The sequence below is a fragment of the Sebastes umbrosus genome, chromosome 20 (genome assembly GCF_015220745.1).
Source record: "Sebastes umbrosus isolate fSebUmb1 chromosome 20, fSebUmb1.pri, whole genome shotgun sequence".
Taxonomy (NCBI): Eukaryota; Metazoa; Chordata; class Actinopteri; order Perciformes; family Sebastidae; genus Sebastes; species Sebastes umbrosus.
The window spans coordinates 19,778,466-19,802,066 of NC_051288.1; the positions used below are offsets into that span (position 1 = coordinate 19,778,466).

General features: G+C 39.6%; 1 protein-coding gene across 2 annotated transcripts; it reads right to left on the reverse strand.

Annotated features, from left to right (window-relative positions):
- Positions 1–3,530: 3,530 nt before the first annotated feature.
- ldb3b (LIM domain binding 3b) lies at positions 3,531–22,127 on the reverse strand. 2 transcript variants are annotated; one of them, XM_037754037.1, is made up of 9 exons: positions 21,786–22,125; positions 16,514–16,665; positions 15,211–15,286; positions 10,187–10,209; positions 8,156–8,353; positions 6,782–6,805; positions 5,203–5,369; positions 5,029–5,065; positions 3,531–4,170 (listed from the first exon to the last, which is right to left on the reverse strand). In XM_037754037.1, exons 1-9 carry the CDS (start codon positions 21,879–21,881, stop codon positions 4,074–4,076), a joined length of 870 nt encoding a protein of 289 aa, XP_037609965.1. In that variant the 5' UTR covers positions 21,882–22,125; the 3' UTR covers positions 3,531–4,073. The 2 variants fall into 2 exon arrangements, with proteins under 2 accessions (XP_037609965.1, XP_037609966.1); XM_037754038.1 differs by lacking the exon at positions 6,782–6,805 and having other exon boundaries at positions 4,073–4,170; positions 21,786–22,127.
- Positions 22,128–23,601: the final 1,474 nt, after the last annotated feature.

Consider the following 23,601-nt stretch of genomic DNA (forward strand, 5'->3'; position numbering starts at 1 on the left):
ATGAGTTATTCATCCGGGAATTATGAATCTATGAATATCTATCCAACCTTACCGAACTATCCAAGTTAGCAAAAGCTTCTTCTGACACTGTTCAGATGCTTTGTTGGGCTAATATCCAACGTGAAGCCTCGTATGAGCAACGTCATGCACAACAATTCTGACTAGTCATAATGACGTTTGAGATATCTGTAACCAGGGTATGAAATTAGCACCTGCCACCTGCCAAATGTGGGTAAATTGTTGGCAGTGGCGGGTGAAATCATCAGGGGGCCCCGTTCCTTCCTATGAGAGTTGCTCAGTGGCGCATGAAGCCAAAATGGCTCGACTTCTTAGTGGAAAAGTACCCGGATCATCCGGCGATCTTCCCAATCCATTGGGCCCATGGAGCAGGCAAAGTAGCGTCCACTCGGTCACATGGCTCGGTCACGCCGTCACGCTGTCGTAGCGGCTTGCCAACTCCGCCTCCCAGCCCTCGCTCCAGCCTCGCTCTGGGTCTCATTCACATGAACGGAGGAAGGATAATAACTCTGGATTCGGCTATTAGTGCATTTTACAACTTTTAGGACCTAATGATTTAAATCAGTGCTATTCAAGTATTCGTACTTGGGAGTTGATTCACCTCAAAAAAATGATCCGCTGAGTTACAGACATCTCTTTCCCAATGTAAGTCTATGGGAAAAAGTCTTTTTGGGGCCCAATGGCATCACGTGATGGACACGGAAGCTGTAGTACCGCCGTTTGGCCACGACGAACGTTGGGATCGACGACCGATGCTCTTCCTGTGGGTTTAGATGGAACCCACAAGGCAAAAGAAGGAGAGGCTGGCCCAAGAACACCTGGCGCAGGGACCTCGACACGGACATCAAACAGAGCGGGCTGACATGGAAACAACTGGAGAAGAAAGCCGCGGACTGTGGTCAACGGCCTATGCTCCATAAAGGAGCGATAGGCTTTGAATTAATTGAATGAATTTATGTCCATCGCTCACTTTAAGCTCCTCTGGGAAGCGACCGAGCAAAAAAAGTTTAATAAATAAATAAGTAAGTAAGTAAATAGTTATATTAGTATGCATAGTTATACTATTTGTATTGTTCAACACAGACCATTTCGGTAGAGATATTAATATTATGACAATGGAATAGAATTGTTTTACGGCACTTTGTAGGCGGACGTTTAACTGGCGCCCGGTAGTCGTTTTCAGTCCAAAATGGCGGAGGAGGAGCTTTCCTGCTGTGCGCCGACGTTGCAATGTACTTTCTTTGGATGTACTCTAGTGATGTTACGTGCTGTGTCGAGGCTTCGGAGCGTGTGTCGAGTAATCCAGGAAGTTTTCCGCGATGCTCGTATCGAGGCTTGTATCGGTTTAGCCCAATGACGTCATTGATGACGTCTGAAGCCTCACTGCCCGGCCATACCGCTGACTGGTTCAGGAAGTGGTTCAGATCTTCACTGGTTAAACCAATGACACTTTCCAGAAGTGACACAGAACACTAATATTACCCCTCCTGCCATTATTATATTATATTACCCTACACTACAATTATTGATCAAATGATTGGTTTACACACATAAGATGCAATACTCATAAAACAATTACAGTTTATTATACATGTATACTCATAATGTACTTACTAGAAAATAGACATTATATTATATATTATATAGATATAAATGGATTACATGGTAATATATATTTTTTTCATTGTTTATAGTCATTCCCAAAAGCCTTTACTGGTGCAAAATACAGTTTATCACAGATCACATGGTTAAGATCATATCTGCCTGTTTTACACTCTTTGACCACCAGGTGGTTTCGTGAGCACATGAAGCCTCGAGAAATTAACCAACTTGCTGGAAAGCTTCAATGCTTCATGAAGCTTCAGCTCGCCATCACTAATGTACTCACCTGTAGTGACGTCATTCTGAGTCCTCCTCCACTATCTTCTCCTCCTCAAAAGCAAATTATAACCAGTCCAAGATCTCTGTCTCAAAGATTTCAAACATTTTCAGCTGAAAGAAGCTCACCTGAAGCTCACCTGAAGCTCACCTGAAGCTCACCTGAAGCTCACCTGAAGCTCACCTGAAGCTCACCTGAAGCTCACCTGGTCCACACTCCTACCTGAAGTTCTTCTTCTTCTTTGGTGTTTATTGGCGGTTGGCAAACCAGCTTAAAGGTGCATTACCGCCACCTACTGGACTGGAGTATGGAGCAGGAGATTGGCAGGAACAAATTAATAATAATAAAATTAATTAATTAATAAAAAAACAAACAAAAGACAAAAAAACAACAAAATAAAATTATTAATTATTAATAATAATAATAATAATATTAATATTAATATTAATATTAATATTAATAATAATTAAATTATCTCCATTATTATATTACTTTTAATAATAAATAATAATAATAATAATAAACATGATTTAATAAGGGCCCTTAGGCACTGCTCTTCATCGGAGCTGGACAACTAATAGAAGACACTTCTGATCAGCACAAATCTCACCATTGTGTGACTTATTGTCTACACAGATGTAACCAGGTAGCTAATGTCATGATTCATGTAGTTTTTAAAGAAATTTCAAAGAAGTTATTTGCTAATTATCATCTATTCACCAGCAGACATGGAAAAAAAGCAGATCGATTAACTTTGTTAATTCTTTTCCTGGAAATGTCCAATCTCCATACTCTAGAATAGGCTACTTCTTACTGATATTTCTTTTAATCCCATCCTCATTTCATCACGTCATTCACCACACTGTGATTTTTTATTTTTTTTGCACATTTCTTGATCAATATTTTGCACATTCCTGCTCAAAACTGTACAGCTTTTTCATTTTAAATATTTAAAAAAATATTTTTCATAGTTTTATTGTTAACTTTTTCTATTTTATTTCTGTATTTAGGCTATATTACGGGTTGCAGTTATCGCTTTTTATCTTTTATTTTCTCTCACTGTGTTTATTGTTGGGCGGCACGGTGGCGCAGTGTGTTGGTACTGTCGCCTAACAGCAAGAGGGTTTAGGATAGAGTACAAAAGTGTTATTTTCACCTATTCTAAATGGTGTATTTGAATATTTGTGTATACTGGAGTCCATAAAGTTTGATGTGAGACCTTGAGAATATTATTCTCCCTCAGAGGTAGAAATCACAGAAGCTTTTATGTCCTATCATTAAACAAAAACAAACTTTGAGAATGCAGCAGCAGTAACATTCAGCTCTCAGGCTTCTCCAACCCTGCTACCATAGTTGTGTCATTGTCCATGTCGCCACCAGCTAATAAAACGGTCATATTATTCTGTCAAAAGCTATTAGATGCTCTTTCTGGGTGATGTTCTTCCCTGCAAAGTCAAAACACTCCCTCTGACATACCAACGGCGCTAGAGCTGACAGAAAATGTTACCCACTGACTGAGGAGTGTCCTTATCAATCATGACACTATACGCCATGCCTCCAGTTTTTGATTCCCCATAATAGAGAGCGACACATTCATTTCACTTGTGAGTTTACAACAGTTCACTCAGCCGTATGGTTTTAGGAAAACATTTATTCACATTGATATAAGTACATTTTTGAGTGCATTTTTTACATACTGTATTTGTGCATGTAGGTAAATCTCTATGTGTTCATTTATCCTTGTGTGCCTTCTCACAAGCATGCTTAGTGTTAAAATCCATACGTTTGTGAATGCGGTTTGTGTACTAAAAGAAACATCAGTTCTGCATTTTCACTTGATTATTTTTTGTACAATTTTCCCTTTCATTTAAGGGAGACAGAACCCAAACAAACGGGAAACAAAGAAAGAAAGAAAAACCCAAATGCGAGATCAGGTCTTAGCAGCGGACAGATACATTTGACAGGTAATATCGAGCTTATGAACACATAGCATTCTCACACTAACAGTTAGTATCTCACATACTAATCTAGGCTACAACACTATCTCACATTCCCGAGGAGATTCCTCCTCCTCCTGTTCCTTTTTTTTTTATCCTTCCATAATTTATCCCTTCTCCTGTGCTTTTGTCCATGTCTTTCGTCTACACGTCCTCCTCTTCCTCTCTCTTTCTTCTGTTTAATTCTGGACGTTGAGGATCTGTGAAGACAGTCCTTGGTGCCAGTTCTTCAGCTTGGCAAAGCGGGGCCCTTTCACCTCCGACTCAAACTTCTCTCTGATGGTGTGGAAGGCAGGTAATAGTTACTCTTTTAATCACAGTTTTAAAGGATTAGTTCAATATTTAGTTAGATGAGAAGATTGATACCACTCTTTATGTTTGTACAGTAAGATGATTAGCTTAAAGACTGGAAACAGCTGGCCTAGGTAACACATTCTGCCAACCAGCACCCCTAAAGCTCATTGATTAACATGTTAAAGGGATAGTTTGGGTGTTTTGTAGTGGGGTTGTATGAGGTACTTATCCACAATCAGTGTATTACCTACAGTAATTGGAGAAGCAGATAGGAGTTACCGACACCAGAGCAAAGCAATGACCTGCTGTGGACGGGGGCAGCAGCAAAACATATTATAAAGAAATAAATTTAGTGCACGCTATATTTAGAATATTTTCACTGCTTTATCTTGCCGTCAGACAGCTCTTTCCGACGGGGAACTGAACTGAAAGTGAGACTTGTCTATCCTTTCTTCAAGGCCAGCAGATGACAAACGCAGTACACATACATTTCAGTTCATTTCCCTGTTGGAAAATATTCTAAATATAGCGTACACTTTAGATTTTTTAGGTGGGCCTCTCTTTTAGTAGGCTAAAATATGTTTTGCTGCTGCCCCCGTCGCAGTAGCAGTACATCGCTTTGCTCCGGTGTCGATGCTCCCTTCTGTTTCTCCAAACTTTGGGGGCACGCTGACCGTCATCTACTGTAGGTAATACACCAACTATAGATAAGAACCTCATACTACCCCACTTCAAAACACCCAAACTATCGCTTTAAGTGTAAAAATGACAAGTTGTGGTTTTACAGGGGGGTTATGCCGGACTATTTCTTGGCAGTGACCAGGAACTTCCTGGTCTTACCTCGACTTCGCCAAGGCTTCCTCATCTGGGTCTTGCACTGCACGGGTGGAAATAAACAAGAGAAATTAGGTAATAAACATAATGAGATGATAAACAGTAATGAGATGATAACTGAGTGAACAAGAAGTGAGGAATTAGCAGAGAGGAGTATCGAGAAGATCAAGAGATACTGACTGTATTCAGTGCCAGTGATGTGGGCCAACATCCTGAAGCTCTTGGACTGCAGGTTGGCGGCACGACGAGCCCATTCAGACATAGTCTGCATGTCACCTGGCATGATCACTGCCTGGTAAACCGGAGACGCACAGTCTACCACAGGGTCCTTGATAGGCAGAGCCCCACTGCAGGGCAGAGAGTACTGTTAGAGCTCTGAGTAGTATGTACTGTATCTAAAGGCCTCAAATGTAATAGATGATCGTACTGTGCTAAGTGCCCATCTACAACTGAAGAGTTGATATTGTTAAAGTATTTCTTTGGGTGTTTTGCATCAATTTTATTTGCAAAATGAAACAAATTTGCACTCTTTGCTAATTTATATGTTATTCTATGTTTATATTTCACATTATATGTGTTAGTTTGGTGTATTTATAATGTATTCTAATATATTCTTCATATAGTGTATTCCATAGATATTCCATAGATATACTTCTCTACCTACGCTAAATTTTGGCAAGAACAAACTGGCATGCATTTTCAAAGGGGTCCCTTGACCTCTGACCTCAAAATATGTGAATGAAAATGGGTTCTATGGGTACCCACGAGTCTCCCCTTTACAGACATGCACACTTTATGATAATCATATGCAGTTCTGGACAATATCTGTCATTGTTTTGTGTTCTTAATTGATTTCCAGTAATAAATATATACATACATTTGCATAAGGCAAGCATATTTGTCCATTTGTCCATGTTGATAAGAGTATTATGTAATTGATAAATCTCCCTTTAAGGTACATTTTGAAGAGATAAAAACTTAATCACCTAATCATGTTTAAATAATTTGACAGCCCTAATTCAAAGTTAAAAATGCTATATATTTTTTTGCTATTATGTTTGAATCTTTACTTATTTCATTTATGGGCAGTTATTACATTAAGATCAATAATTGCATTGTTGTTGCTTTACACACAGTCAAGTTTGTAGCACGTACTACTACGATACTGTCTTTGTGTTGCCCTATAGCTCCACGTTGAAGGTGCCTACCGTAGTGTAGTACAGTAGATACTGGAGTGAGTTTGCACAGCAACATGACGGGATAGTGTTTGTTTTCTTTAGCGTGTTAGAAAAGTGAGTCAATACTGATCGAGCAGCAGTCCTTTGAAAACCTGTGATTGGATACTCAGAACATTCCCATGCCATGAACTCCCACCTGATTCCCGAGGCTGTGGTGATATTTCCCGCCATTTTAGAGGACGACTCCAAAAAAAAGGAAAACCCTGAACACAACTCACACGCACACTTTGACCAAAGTACCTCTAAGTACTTTCAGATACACATAGAAATGACCTCTGGGTTAGTGAGTTTGACCAGCATACAGTATGGTTTGACACATTCAAATGGACAAATAGATGCTGTACATTTTTAGGAATATTATTTATTATAATATTAATTCTAGTTATATTAATATCATAATAGTGCATGGATGTTAGTTTATGAGACACATGGAGCATTGCACAAGCTGCTGTGTAATCATGAGACAAAGGAGACGCGTAACGAAGAGAGACGGGATAGAAAAGGAGCGCTGCTGTACTTACGACAAGGGGGAGCCCACATCCTCACTGAGGTCACAACCAGGAAGGAAGGATGGGGAGGGATGGGTGGAGGACAGCACAGGTGTGGTTGGTTGTTTTTGTTTGGGTTTTTTTTTTCATTGTGGATGGAATGAGCAGAGGAGAGTGGGTGAAAAGCACGGAGGAGTATACGTGACACAGACAACATGGAAAAGCCCCGGCATACAGTAAAGTAGAGTTGTAGCAGCGTGGGCTGAAGGTTTATGTTGAAAAGCTGCTTTGTGTTTTGGCTTTTCATAATAAAAAAAAGTGTCTTAAAGAGTTCATTCACCCAAATTAATAAAAAAAACATTTTCTCACTGCTACAGATATCCAGCCTTTCTTTTAAAGGAGACATATCATGCTCACTTCCAAGTTCATACCTGCCCTTACCAAAAACAAGTGTGCTATTAGTATACTTCTTTTAAACTTAAAATAAGAGACTGTACTTTTTATATACTTATCAGAGATGTACTTAACAAAAATGTACTTAAGTATACTTGGCTCATACTGACAAGTATACAGAAAAGTCTAAGTATATGTGGCTGTTAGGCCTACTTGTACTTCATCTTTTGATCGAGATATACTTAAGAAAAGTATAATAAAATATTCTTGAGTTGCAGACTCAAGTCCCCATCTCTGCTAACAAGTGGGCTACAAGTATACTTGCAGTATAAAAAATATTAAACTAGTAGTTTACTGAGAGTATACTTTAAAGTGTACTTTCATAAACCATAAAGTGGACTACAAGTATATACTGTACAAGTATACTTGCATTATAAAAACTAATAAACTAGTAGTTTACTGAGAGTACACTTTAAAGTGTACTTTCATAAACCATAAAGTGGACTACAAGTATATTCTGTACAAGTATACTTGCATTATAAAAAAATATTAAACTCCTAGTTTACTGAGTATACTTTAAAGTGTACTTTCATAAACCATAAAGTGGACTACAAGTATATACTGTACAAGTATACTTGCATTATAAAAACTATTAAACTAGTAGTTTACTGAGAGTATACTTTAAATTGTACTTTCATAAACTAAAAAATGGGCTACAAGTATATACAAGTATACTTGCAGTATAAAAACTATTACCATTCCATTGTATTGTGAGTGGAGGCAGAAATCTCAGAGGTGGATATGTCAAAACATCAGCAAAAAACAACAACAACTATATGCATGGCTAGGGATCACTAGCAGGAAGTGAGAAAAGTATGTTTTTTGTAATTTGGGTGAACTGATCCTTTAACTTCTCAATGCGTGGGTCGGTTCGATCAGTGTGAAGGGATGTGCGTGAGTGGAGAGAGCGCATAAAAGACTGGAGAGGGGATTAGTTTGGTTGTGTGACCTCACCTGTCGTGTCCCTTGCCCTGCGACTGCCCTGCGATGGCGTCCATGATGGCGTCCTGTGAGTACATGCTGATTGGTGTGTTGTACTGGGCGTGAACAATGGTGGCCTTTCCCCCCGGACCCCGCACCTCAATGGGCTTGTGGGTGGACAGGGCCGAGTCTTTCAGAGCAATGGGGTTGAAGCTGGGAGTGTACTCCACACTGTCAGTGTCAGGGGTCAGTGGGGAGGAGGTGGGGGGGTTTCAGGTGCAGAGGTGAAGAAGAGAGGTTAACAGACGGGGGGAGGAGAGGGGAATTAAGAGGAAAGAAACAACAGAAAAGTGAAGGGAGGAAACTAGGTCAACGGGTAGTAATGCAGCTGAGAGACAGGTGGAGCTGTTGTACCACTCAATAGCTCTTGGGAGCAACCCAATGTATTTACACTCAACTACACACACTGAATACGCATCACACTTCACTGTAGCTGTGTCCCAATTCCATACTACATAGACATTTTAAGCCTTTTTTGAGGGTGTTCACACTTGAAAAATGTCAAAATTCAGTTACCTCAAAGATGCTTTTTTTCCTCACAAGAATGCAGATTAATATGGCGATAATGTTGCCTAATAAACAATAATAAAAAATTTGAGTAGATGATGGACACTGTTGTCCCACAACGGATTAACAAATTGTGTAGACAGGCAAGCCAAAAGCATTTTGCTTTCTCCTTGTTAAAGCCTCCATGTGTAGAATTTGTTTCTGACTCCTAATGGAAGGACGGATTCTGGGATGAACCTGGATTGTCTCATATTTCTACAAACAAAAACTCATCCGAATAATTCAACGGGTTCTCATCCCAACTCGTCATATACTGACACTTTGTCAGACACCTCGGCGTCACTTTTTGGTCGCAGTAAACACGTGCTTAATGTTGTCAATGAAACTTAGGTTCAGGCGATAAAACCACTACAGTTAGATTTAGGAAAAATAACACGGTCGGGCTTAAAACTGCTACGTTTGTAGTGAAAATGACACTTAACGTCGTGAACACGGGACACGAACAAACAGCTGATTGTAACGTGACGCGTGGGACATGAACAGCGGACTCCTGGATGAAAGCCTTGTGTTTGTTTCCCTATACATATAGGGACATATACATATTTATGGCATATATATATACATATTTTACTATGCAGTGTGGAATTGGGACAGAGGCTTCATCCATCCCGACTTAACAACCACTTTGTACTATAAAGCTGACATACCAGTCCAAAGAAAACCAAACATGCTAATGCATCACAACCAAACTGATCATTATCTGCATATTTCACATGACACACACATGTGAAATACAGACACACCGCAGATGATGTTTTACTGATACACACTCCTGGTAAACATGGATGTATAACGGACACACAAAATGCCAACGCGCATGCATTTATACACAGTAATATACTGCAAATCCATTCATATTCACAAAATGAATATGAACACTAAAGAGGACCAGCAGAGGTGGAAAACAGGTAGATATCATAGTAGAGTTTGGGTTCAACATTAAAGGGAAGAAAAAGCACTAAAATATCAGAAAGAAAAGTACGAATTCTTTTGCTTATGTGTAAGTATTTGATCAAGTCAAAGTAATCTTACAATATACAAAAACAAAATGGTTTTATGAACTCTCTCATTGATGTTTTAGCAAAATTCTTTATATGAACTAAGTAGTAGCACAGCTGTTTGATAAATGTATTTAAGTATAAAGTAGGAAGGAAGAAGTAGACTCACAATTTACTCAAATAAAGTAGCAGTACTCAAAATTGTACTGAAGTACACTACGTTTTTTACTTTCCACTTCTGGGGACAAGATGCGGTTAATATCATGTTACCTGATGATCAGCACACTCAATATGCTGTTACAGTTACATTGAAGCCTCAACTTCATGCACATGAATGCATGTTTGACACGCCAAAATCACCAGTGACTAAAAACAAATACTCTCTCTACTGACGTACACTTCATGCACATTAAATGTTGAGAAATGTGACGGTACTGACTTTGCAGCTGTGTTTAAGATAACCTGAAACACACCAGAGAGGGACGGACGGACAGAGAGAGAGAGAGAGAGAGAGAGAGAAGGAAAGAACGTAGTGAATCATTAAAGGGTATTTTGGTGATAACAATGGCACCGTGTGCGTTTGTAGGAAACTATCCAACTCCGGCACTATGCTGTAATCCCACGTACAGGTCAGAATAGCAGCCGTTTGTCATCGCTGCATATTTCCCAGCTTCCCCTGCATCATCAGGAGTGACTGACAAGAGCAGGAGCGTCTCAATCACATGACACACAGACACATTTAGCACAGGACAGCCACAAATATACACAACTATACTAACACAACACACACCACCTGGTCGGGACTGCAGCCGTTACATATAGACGAAGCCGAGGAGCCGCCATTACTGCGGTGGCACCTCAGCTGTAAGTGTAACTTTTATTTGAATGGTATTTCAAGACACTATGTTCTGGGCTGTGCCGTTACACAAGCCTCTGCTCCATAAAATCTATTTTACTTTCATGAATCTCAATTGTTATTAAATCATCTTGTTTCGATGGCCGACAAAGGACAAAGCAGGGGCGGCTAAAGAACAAGAGATCTGCCGCCGCTGCCGCGCTGATCCCTCGCTAACCAGGTACTAACGTCACTTCCAGGCTGAAATTCCACTTTACAGTATCATGTGTTTCAGATATGTATTAAATGATGCCCTTTCCTCTGATCACAGTGCAATAAATCAATGAGTTTGATTATTTAAATCACAAGTAATTAGTCTGCGGTTTTATTAGCTACTCGAGTACACAGCATTTCAAAGACTTGAAACTTGACTTGGACATCTCTGCTTTCTAGTTCATGAAAGTATACTTTAACATATAGTACTTTTAGCCAATGATATACATAAAGAGACTTGCTCCTTTTGCTTTTTGAATTGATGATTTGTGATGAGATTAAAAAATCTAATAAAATGTGTTGTTCTTGCATGCCTCTACGATGAACGGATAATCCAAAAACTTGAAGTAAATTCATAGGCTACTCTATCAAAAAGTGAGCACAACTACAAGAAAAGTATTCTTATCTGTAGGCCTATAAGGCAAGAATACTTAATTATACTTTTCTTAAGTATATCTTGATCAAAAGATTAAGAAAAGTAGGGCTATAAGGCAAATATACTTAGACTTTTCTGTATACCTCCCAACGTGAACCCCTATCGGGGTTTATTTCACAACAATGACCAGCTCGCTGTACATTATCCCTTACGTAGCAATTAGTTGTTTGATGCACCTTTAACGTCATCTAATTCCCAAAGACTGTGTCATAAATATATTCCACATTTACACAAACTACTTTCATCTGTCAGAGGGGATGAATGCCGATTAAACCCAAACATCTCTGCTTTTCCTGTCAGTGTAAATGGGCTCTCGCTTGAGAGTGCAACACATAAATTAATTCAGCTGGCGGATTCGTGCATACAGAACATGTTCAGGCTACAGTAGGTACAGTGGAAAGTGCTCGGCAGCACCTCACACGTGGGACGCCTCCCCCCCAGAGAGAAGGAGCTATCTCAGGTTTGGCAGGAGGGGGACGTTCAGGAGATTCAGGATGATGGCGTGTAACTGGAGCGGCACATTCCCTGACCGACAGCTGCTCTCTCCTGCATGTGTGTGTGTGCACGTGTGTGTGCACGTGGAGTCAGGAGTCTCTATGTGCTCGATGAGGTGGGGTCGCTGGCATGATACTGCTGTCATCGTCCCCGCAGCCTGCCTGGAGCACCTTCCCTGACATTTGACTTACCGTTGGCCTTTTACTGTAAAGCAGCTCGGCTCCCAGAGGGGAAATGCATTAGTGAAGACTGATATCTGGTTGTGATATGTCAGATGGCAAAGTAGATCGCGTCCTTAATTAACATCTACAAGTATTTCATGACTGAGGATTCACCCAAACTCATGCCATCCCACTGAGGAGAGTTACCTCAACGGTGGCCTCAGCTTAACTCCCACCGAGCTCCACTCAACACACATTATAGTCAAGATAAAGGCATTGATGATTGAGCCCTACAGCCCTACAGAGATGGCAAGCCTTTTTCTGTTAAATGTGCTCCAAAAATAACCTATTATTAAGTGTTGTCTGTGTAACGAAAGCCTCTTATTCCTCCACTGTTGCAGTGAATAACATGTTCCTTCATGACGATGAACAGGGGCACTGTAGTTTATTTTGAACTGATCTCACATACACCGTACAGCTGCTGTAAATACTCACTAGAGCACTAAATGTGTATTAATCCGCCGCTGAAAATAGTCCCCGACAACAGCACTAGTTACTCCTGTTTGAGTTCACTAAAAACTACAGTGCTCAGCTTTTGTTTTTTTTAACAAAATTACTGAACCTTTTTAAAAATGGAAGATTTATGTCTTTGGTTGGAAAAAATGGGTTCGGGGAGTGTCACAGACAAAGTAGAGAAGTTAGAAAGTATCTAGAAATGGACTGAGTTATTGATGGTTCTGGTCTTTTTATGGGATTTGTTCACAAAAAGAAAAATATTGAATATCATAACCATTGTTATTTAAGCCTCAAACCCCAAAACTGACTACAGTGGCCCTCAAAGTACTGCTACGCTTCCGTGACGACGCCGTCAGCCGTGGCCGACGTTATTAGCTGTAACCGCCGTATGAGAGCAGTGCAGAGCGCTGGCTGTGAGCTAGCCAGTGGGACACGCTCACATGCACTAAAAGCATGTGTGGCCGGCCCGGCGATGTCAACAAAGCACAGAGAAGCTCTGATTACAACGAACACAGAGGGAGAGTGCTCATGTAGCCATTACTCCTCTGTATCTTTACATTACAAATAGTTGTTTGCTGCTATATTAATGCTCTGGATATCGCATAGAGAACCTTTAAACCTGCAGTAGGCAGAATTTTTTTGGCATCATTGGGCAAAAATTCCATAATAACCTTTCAGCATATTGTAATTCAAGTGTTCTGAGAGAAAACTAGACTTCTGCACCTCCTCATGGCTCTGTTTTCAGGTAGCCTGTGACGGGAGACTTTGGCCAATCACAGGTCATTTCAGAAAGAGCGTTTTTATTGGCTGTACTCCGGCTGGTGGGCGGTGCTTGATATTTCCTCAACTGATCTCAACATGGCTGCCCGGTCACAAACTTTCTCATTTTACAGCTAAACAGTACACTACAAGATGTTTCTGAAAACATTTGAGGAGAGAAATAGGCATTACAGTAACAGAATATTGATTCATATTTGATCAGCGCTGCCTAGTTTGACCGTTTGATCGGAGTTCGCGAGTGATTGACAGCTGCTCAAGGATCCAGCTCGGTTCTGATAGGTTGTTTTCCTCCAGCTTGTGAAATCTTGTAGATGCCATTAGGAGCACCGGAGGACACCGGAGGACACAGAGGAACATGATTTTTTTTCAGATTACCTGTCTCATGCACTACTGTCAGAATAAAGTGACCGTTTTATGAAAATAATAATCATATTTGCTCCAATTCTACCCACTGCAGCTTTTAGTTAGCAAACTTTACGTTACGTTTCAACGCCAAGAGCAATGAGGACACACTTTGAGTAGTAGTAGTCTTCCAATAAAGTTTGTTGTCTTAAATCCGTGTGCTCCAGTATACTTTGGACCAAATCTCTGAAGTCTCTCCTGATACAAGATTGCCTTAATCTGAGAGCACCGGACAGGCCTGTAATTCCTTGTGAGGCGCTTGAAGCGGCGCCTTAAACCTCTTCCTTCAAAATATGTGAAGAAGTCACAGTGGGCTCTTGGAGCTATCAAATCATTGTGAGATGCAGCCGTAGAATATTTGAATAAATTAAAAAAACAAAGGCCTCTAGTGGGTGAGGACCAACTCTAGCAACAAATTGTCACCTTCCTGTAACCTCGCCAGCAATTAAAGAAAAGCTTAACAAGCAAGTCTCTTGTTTTCCAGGCAAAACAGGATTTAAAACTCAGCATCAGAGGACAGACGGAGACGCATTCACTTCAATATAAAAAGCCTCAAAAAGGGAAATCAGGGAGCTGAAACAGCAAAAAAAGAGACCTTTAAAAAGATTTTTTGCAACATCATCTCCCTGGTTTCATTCCTGTAGTCTGATCTCCTGCTACTCTGTTACCTGGAGGCCGGCCAGGTATGTTTGTGTGTACGCTCCCAAAATAGTGCCATGTGTGAGAGGAATGGCTGCTGGGATAGCGATGGAAAGTTCTGAGTATATTTTTCTCATCACGGACATGTTAATGTGAGGTTAAATGGGGACGTGACGTGCTTCATTCACCCAGAGTGTAAAAAAACAGCACTTTTGTTGGGTTACGTCAGCTGGTGGGCGTGTTGGTTTTTGAGTTAAATCTTCTTCTCTTTGCGTTACATAACTGGAGGTTATTTATCTCCGTGGTAACCTACCCCAGTGATGAAACTCCGCGGGAATCTGCCGACCCCTGTCCTAACTTGCCCTGCATCAGCAGCATTTCTCTGAGATTTTCTGGAGAGTAAAGGCCAACCGGGGAATTGTACTGTCCCCACTGGCCGGGTGGAGAAACATCAGATGGCTTGGAGGCGGCAGGAGCTTTGACCAGGGTCAAAAAGCGCTCTGGATCTTTTTTAGGAACTTGGAAGAGATTCCTTTCAGAGAGCTTTTTATCCTGGAAAATATCACAGGACACCGGCGGCTCCATTTGAACTTCCTCTACGAAATGTATAGGCCCGACCTCCTCTTTCACTTTTTCTAACTCCTTTAAAAGATGAGAAGAGGTCAAGATGGATTGAAAAGAAAGATTTAAAGTGAAACTAGAGTATCAGCTTGTTTTTCTGACCTCTGACCTCCCTGCAATTGCACTATGAATATTTGACACTAGAGAGCAGCAGGACACTGCCCGATGGCACCATTAAAGAAGATTCTCACAAACACGGATGCAAAACACGTATGACCGACATACATACAAACATGTACATGTATGCAGATATACAGTATGTTGATTTGTCTATTTGTTCATTATTGTTGCGGTTGTGTTTTTACCTTCTGGTGGGGGATGACTGGCATGGGTGAGTCCATTCTCGCAATTGCTGTGGAAAATGCTGCAGCACGTCTTGACCTAAAGATTAAAACAATAAAATGTCCCTAAAATGTCCCTTTAAAATATACCGTCACATTGTATTTTACCACTTTTTATTTGCCAATTTAAAGATAAATTATTTACAAAAAAAGGGGAAAAAACAGCCATTAAGCAGTCAAGTTTATTTTATAAGTATACTTAAGTGAAGTTCAAGTATATATTTCCCAAAGTATGCTTTATGTAGTAAGTATACAAATATCAGTGTACTACTTGTAAATATTACTTTAATACTTCTTGGGACTAAATTGGCCCACTTTTTAGTTTATAAAAATATACTTTTATGTGTACTTTAAGTGTAAGAAAAGTAAACTTTGAGTACACAACTAGTTACGTTTTATTTTGTACTGCAACTATACTATAAGTATCCCGATAGTTTACTAGTTACTTTTTAGTGGGTATGAAAGTGCACTTTAAAGTATACTCTCGGTAAATTACTAATTTAATAGTTTTTATACTGCAAGTATACTCGTGTATACTTGTCACCCACTTTATAGTTTATGAAAGTACACTTTAAAGTATACTCTCAGTAAACTACTAGTTTAATAGTTTTTATGCTACAAATATACTTGTAGCCCACTTTTTAGCAGACATGGGGACTTGAGTCTGCGACTCAAAAATACTTAATTATACTTTTCTTAAGTATATCTCGATCAAAAGATGAAGTACAAGTAGGCCTATAAGCCAAATATACTTAGACTTTTCTGTATACTTGTCACTATGAGCCAAGTAAACTTAAGTATATTTTTGTTAAGTACATCTCTGATAAGAACATAAAAAGTAAACTGAAAATATACTTTCTTATTATAAGTTATAAGCTTCATCATCTATTTAAAGGTACAGTGTGTAGGATTTGGTGGCATCTAGTGGTGTGGTTGCAGATTGCAACCAACTGAGTGCCCCTCCGCTCACTCCTCCCTTTCCAAGATTGCGGTAACGTGATCCGCTGAGTGCAAAACCGTGGTAACGCCGTTCGCCTTTCTTACTATTGTAATTGACATTGGACAGAATGGACAAACCAAACACTGGCTCTAGATAGGGGACATTCACATTTTCGCCTCGGCCACTGTAGTTCTCCTACACGCTTGGCGCACGGAAAAAGTTTCAGTTGGTTGCAATCTTCAACCTCACCGTTAGATGTCGCCACATCACTGCACCTTTAAGTTTTATGGAGACGGGTGTTTTGGTGTAAGTGTGCTGGTTGTTTACTTCTGCATGGTGAGTGCCAGTTTGGTGGAGGCAGACTTGATCTTGTTCTGGGCATCCATGTGCGTCATTCCGTCGGTGCTGACCCCATCGATAGCTGAGATGATGTCGCCCTGGGCCAGGGTGCCGCCCACCGCCTTGCTGCCCGGAGTTATCTACGGAGGGGCCAACAGAGCAGATCACACAGGGACCACTATGTAGTCACACAAACATATGCAGACTGGAGGGATATTTATAAATGCTGGATTAAATCGCCAGGGTGAATATAAAATAAGAAACTAAACTAAAAAAATGTAAATTTAAATAATTTGTTAATTTTTCCTCTGTGATGTAGCACCTTACTCCACATAGTTATTCATGTTGTGTGTGCAGTAGCTCAATAAATAAGCCTTAAAAAGGTACCGTAGAGAGGAGAAAAGCTGATGAAGCAAAATAAATCCATCAGCTCTGCAGATAAAGGACTGCTTAAAATTTCTGCGTTGGGTTTATCAACAGAGTGGAACCACTTTTTTTAAGTCTAAGAATCTAATCAGTCTCCACAGCTGCAAATATATATACATATAAATAAATAAGAATAAAAGCAGCAGGATTTCTAGTAACAAAGTGTGCAGTACAGGGATATATGGTACAGGACCTGTGGCTCAAACTATTTTTATAGCCGCAACGATTAATCAACTATTCAATTAATTATTCATTATTTTGATATAAATGATCTGATTGCAGCTTCTTAAATGTGAATATTTTCTGGTTTCTTTACTCCTCTATGACAGAAAACTGAATATCTTTGAGTTGTGGACAAAACGAGACATCTGAGGACGTCATCTTGGGCTTTGGGAAACACTGATTTATTTCACAATTTTCTGACATGTTATAGACCAAACAACTAATCGAGAAAATAATCAACAGATTAATCAAGAAAATAATCGTTAGTTGCAGCCCTAATACAGTAGAATAGCTGAAAGGTTAAGTCCAAGAAACCTTTTTCAAAAATGCTTTTATTACCTTACAAATCTTTATTTTCATTTTTCAAAAGAGCACATTTTTTAAAAATTATTTTTTTTTCTCCCCCAATTGAACTTCAGCTTGAATCCTCATGCTCCTGGCTCTGCTACAAAACCAGACTTTAGCGCTTAAACTACACAGAGAGGAGGTTAAAAGTATAGGGTCTAGGCTTACAGTCAACTCGTTAAAGAGTTAAAAATAAGCAACGCTGTTGATGCCTCCGGCTTCACTGGGATTGACCCCACTGAACCCCCCTTCATCCCCCAAACACACACACCGACACACACCTGCTGCTGACATTCATGCAGGACTTCCCTGATTCTATCGGTTTCCTATTTACATCAAGTCGTCCTCTCTACAATCCACTCTCATAATCACATTATTTAACCACTTCACATCACATAATGTTCTGCTGCTTCTTAGACTGTCACTCTCGACCTTGTTTCTCCTGTCAACCTTTCTCCTTTTTTTTATCCACTTTTTTGCACATATTTTTCTTCCTTTTAATTAAAGTCGATGTGCCTGTTACAAAAGGTGGTAGTGGGCGGAAGAGCAAGGTGAAAAATGATTTTTATTTCTGCTTCAGTGTAATCAAACACACATGTAGACACATAATGTATGGAGGACGGAAACTGCCAAAATCAAAAATGAATGAATGAATAAATAAATGACTCAGTAAATTAATAAATATGTCATTAAATGTAGCAAAATAATATATGTATATATATATATATGAATGACATAAATTGATATTTGTTTTAATTTGCGTCTTTATTCATTTATCTTTATATTAATTCCCTTCTTTATTTACTCTTCTGTTTAATTTTCTCTTTTATTTATTATTAATTTATTTTGTATTACATTTTTAATTATTTATTTATTTTTGCATTCATTTTTGTATTATTTTAATCATTTATTTTTTATTTTTAATGTATGTATTTATTTATTTATGTATTTATGCATACATGCAAAAATAAATAAATAAATATTTAAGAATTTTAATAAAAATAAATACATAAATAAATAAAAGTTAAAATTAAACAAGAGTAAATAAATAAGGGAATTAATGCAAAGATAATTAAATAAAGACTCAAATTAAAACAGAAATATCAATTTATGTCACATTTTATCAGTTAATTAATAACTACATTTATTTTTTATATTATTCTTGCTTCATTTAATGACATATTTATTCATTTATCGAGACATTTATTTATTTATTTACTCATTTATTTTTTATCTTGGCAAGTTCTGTCCTCCATAATAACGTTGCCTGACCTCTGTCTTGCATGTTTTCATGTGCGTCAAGACACTTCAAATATAACAGATGAGGACTGACTAATGAAAGAGCGACACTGTCTTGGATTTTTATCCTTGGGGTTATCTTTTTTAAAATGCTTTATATCTGAAAAATTTGTTATATCACTGTATAAGAAGATAGTTTAGATATTTTTCTACTTCTTCTATCTATTGATGGTGTCCAGAAAGCTGTTTGTAAATAGTATGTAAATGGTGGGAAAAAGTGTCATGGATGACACATATTTTTCATAACTTTAACTATGACACTAATAGTAATTTAAAATGACTGAACAGCAGAAAAAGTCTTTAGTGTTTCACTTATTTGATGGACAGTTCTTCAGCACGGCTAACAAGACGTCAGGAATCTTCATTCCTCTTTCCTTTCTTAGTTCTTGGTAAAAGTAGGCCGAAATCCAAACCGTGGCAGTGTTACGTCAAACTGTAACGGCACCCCGAGTTGTCATGTCAAGCTGCAGTTTTATGTGAACCTGTCAGAGCCCAACACGACCAAGGGATGAACTCAAATCCAATGATTCAATGCCATGCGGACACAGATCAAAGCTCCCCCTGGTTGCCTAAGACTCAGGGATCAGATGACGATGAACTAACAGACTGTGGATCAATACAACGCAGGCTGGTCGCCAGCTGGGCATCAATCAGGACTGAAGAATGAGATTTAACGTCCATGTTGCTCTACCCAGGTGAGCGTCACCTCCTCTACCTTCTCTCATCTCCCGAATCACTCAAATCCTCCATTCTGTCACAACGTCCTCTCAGGTTCAGCTCCAAAAAGGCAAAACTGAACTATAAGCGAGGAATAAAGCTTATTTCGTCGGTAACTTTGAGCAAATATGCTATAAAACTGTCACCATATCCTGACAGTAATGCATGAGACAGATAATCTGTGAAAAAAACATCATGTTCCTCTGTGTCCTCCGGTGTCCTCCAGTGCTCCTAATGGCATTTGCAAGATTTCACAGACCGGAAGAGAACAACCAATCAGAGCTGAGGAGTCTCTACCGCAGCTGTCAATCTCGTGAAACTCGCAAACTGCGATCAAACGGTCAAACTACGCAGCGCGGATCAAATATGAATCAATATTCTGTTACTGTAATGCCTATTTCTCTCCTCGAATGTTTTTAGAAACATCTTGTAGTGTACTGTTTAGCAGTAAAATGAGAAAATTCATGACCCGGCTGGTGGGCGGAGCTTTGATTTTGGCTCGACTGATCCCAACATGGCTGCCGGGTCACAAACGTTCTCATTATAAAGCTAAACAGTACACTACGAGATGTTTCTGAAAACATTTGAGGAGAGAAATAGACATTACAGTAACAGAATATTGATTCATATTTGATCAGCGCTGCCTAGTTTGACCTGTGGAGACAGCTCGGCTCTGATTGGTTGTTTTCCTCCAGTCTGTGAAAACTTGCAAATGCCATTAGGAGCACCAGAGGACACTGGAGGGGGCAGAGGCACATGTTTTTTTCCCCCACAGATTATCTGTCTCATGCACTACTGTCAGCATAGAGTGACCATTTTATAAAAATAACTTTCAGCTTGTTGTTTTCTGTCATTGCTGATGTTTGTCTGTTTACATACATGTGTCCATGTCTACTCTTGAATGTCATTGTTGTTTATTTGTTTATATGTCCTTAACGTGGCCAGCTTATTTTTTTAAGTAATAAGGTTTTTCATGGATTATGATTATTAGTAATACCACTTTTCTTTCATTGGCTATTAATTTGAAAAAGAAAAAAAAAACAAAGTAAATTTAGTCCTCCGAAGAAAGGGGGTGGTGGCGGGCCCAAAAAAACAAACAAAACAATTTTTTTTTTTTTTTAATCATATTTACCGACTGCAGCTTTAAGGTAACACAAGCTGCCATTAGCTTCCTCACTTCTTCCCTGTCCCATTCCCGCCCCTCTCTCCATCCATCCATCCATCCACCTCTCCTCCAGTGCTATTTAAAGGAAACGCTGTAAATACACCAGCAGTCCTGCCATAGAGAGACACCCAATCTCTCTGCTGCAAAACTAATTAATTACTTGTTCTTTTCTTATGTTGTCATCTTGTTTGTCTGCTGTCATTTGCGCCAAACATGTCTAACTTTGTTGTAGTCGATTAGATCTTTGTCTTCAAATGTAGTTTTGGAATTTGTGAGAGATTTGTCAGTTAAAATAAATCTCAAAATTATTCTGAATTGATGATTTGACTTCGCTGAGCAAAAAAGTAGTTCCACTGTAGTCATGATTAATCAAGCTGACCTGAATTACTATGTAATCAAAGTAAATATTATACCCGCATTAGTAAAAGTTACCTAATGCAGCAGCAAAACTATTCCAGTCTTTCCACTGATGCTCTATTCTTGAAATCTCTCTGGACATTACATCTGAGCCTCCCTGTCATCATCACATACAGCAGCATTACATAACCGCTGCTCAGCCACCGCTCACACACACCTGTGCACACGCAAATACAGTATGCACATGCTTTGACACAAGCTTGATGACACGTTATTGTCAAACCAGGTGAAAGAGGTGATTTCCAGGTGAAAAAGGATAAAAAACTGGGTTGAATAAATTTGAATTAGGTTACATTTAAGTACAGCGTAGGAGGTCTTATAATAAACATGCTTCACTTAGTCATTTAACAGATGTTAGATGTCTAAAAAAAATAAATTGTACACATATTTTTGCCTGCAAATGACCAAAATGAGATATTCAAGCAGGAAAATGTGATAAAAGTGAAGCTTTTTGAAGGATTCTGTGTTTACATTATAGTGTGTTGGTTTTTAGTGTTTAATCAGTGTACCATAATGAAGTTTGAAATCATTTGTGAACTTTTTTTGCCATCATAATGTAACTCTGCCAATGCATTGTTTTGTTGCTACTGTTTGTGAGATGTCAATGTCACTTATTCTTTATTTTTCTTTTGTCACAACAACAGTCTGTGAGGTTTCTTTCTTTCTTACCCTGGAGATGGTGAGTGGCATGTTGAAGTCCTTTCCTCCCTGTAGTCTGAAGCCCCACGGAGCGGGGCCGGTCAGAGTCACTGTGTACGTAGTCATCTTCGGTTAAACGTCAACACTCCTCCTGCTAACAACTCCTTCTCCGGCTGTGTGGGTTCTCCTCCTGCTCGGTGTAACCGTGTTCTCTGTCCTCCCCTGTTATCCTTTTTGTCTCGGTCTTCTCCGTCAGTTCTGGCTTTCACTTCCCTCTATCCCTGTCTGCTCCCAGCTCTCAGGACAAACACCTTAGGATGGTGGTGGTGGTGGTGGTGGTGCTGCTGGTGGTGTTTGGGTGGATGGGTGGGTGGGTCAGGTGCTGTGGAACCTCTGTGACACACACACAAAGGCATGCATTCATGCACACAGATACAAATATGTGTAGATAGACACACACAGACAGAAAGAGTGCAGAGCGCACTGCAGAACAACAGCAATCTGACTAGAGCCACCAAAAAAAACCTAAACCTAAAACTCCCTAAACAAACCTCAACATTTTAGATAAAAAGACAACATTAAAGTTAATATTAAGAGAGGAGAGTTTCTTGCCTGCAGAGTTGCTGAGGGCGAGGGACAGACAGCCTAAGAATAGCCGAGGTGAGCATAGACACAGGGGCCCTGGCCCCTATAAGGCCTGTAACACGAAGCCCCAGAATGCTTCAGTGCCGATTCACATCGCCAATATAGACCCCTCTTACTGCAACACATTCTCCCTCTCTCTTCCTCCCTCTCTTAGCGCTATCAGTTCATGCTGCTCGCACCCTATTATCCGTAATCAGTCTCTGTGCGCTGATGTCATTTGCTTTTCAGCTTCGCAGTCGTTCCTTCTGCTCGAGAAAAAAAAGGAACGAACAAATTACGCAGCGGTGTTTCCGTAAGAAACACCTCCACCGAGCTGCTTGAGTGCCGCGTTTGCGTGGAGCAATGCAATTAGCAGCCAACCACAGCTGTCGAGGTTAAGTGAACACAAGCAGAGTCTGACATTGTTTAATAGGTGGTAACAGACTTTTCTTTTTAATCAAGTCCTGACGCACAGTCACACCTTGAAATTGAGAGGTTTGTGCACCGGTGTGATACTAAACACCTAAATTAAAAGACATAATGGTGCCTTCAAATGGGGTGGCGTTTACCTTGTTTACGAGCTTGTAAGTGGAACGTTTCAGAAAGCTTCGAGTTCACAACTTGTGATGTGCTTGTGGACGTTGTCAGAAATGGCAAAGGCCGTGGAAGTTAGAGAGCGCCGGCCGTTGATCCGAATTTTCGTAGTGGCCAAACGGTGGTACTACAACTTCAGTGTCACGTGATGCCATTTGGCCCAAAAATACTTTTCCCCATAGACTTACATCGGGAAAGAAACGTTGTATATTGTTATTATTATAGTTGTATGTTGTTATTCTTCGTAATTTTATAATATGGACGACCTGAAGAAGTGGCCTCAGATAAACTACACTAGCATATTTAGCTACTTTATTGACTCCGTTGCTACAGACGGTGAAGCGATGAACAATCTGAAAAGCTCTGAGGCAGATCAGTACTTCCACAATAACAAGGTTTTGCTTTTTTCTACACACAGATAACCATACTTACACTACTTTTAGTCTAATGCTGCCCTGCACTCCGTGCCATAAACTGCCTTACATTTTAAACTGTACAGAAAATAGTAAAAGTAACTGGCTGTCATTAATCAGATGCTACAATGCTGTGTCCTCCCTACACATGAAATCATACCTGATGTTCTCCTGGCACTGCTGTCAGTCCTTTTAACGACCCGATGTCTCTTCTA

Bases quoted from the DNA above. Each gene is read 5' to 3' on its own strand.
- ldb3b (XM_037754037.1), bottom strand. From the start codon at position 21,881: ATGACTACGTACACAGTGACTCTGACCGGCCCCGCTCCGTGGGGCTTC. The intron at 8,354-10,186 runs GTCAGTACCGTC...TGACACTGACAG, and splicing joins ATCTTAAACACAGCTGCAAA to TGTGGAGTACACTCCCAGCT. The intron at 6,806-8,155 runs GTGAGGTCACAC...TTGTGACCTCAG, and splicing joins CAGGGCAAGGGACACGACAG to TGAGGATGTGGGCTCCCCCT.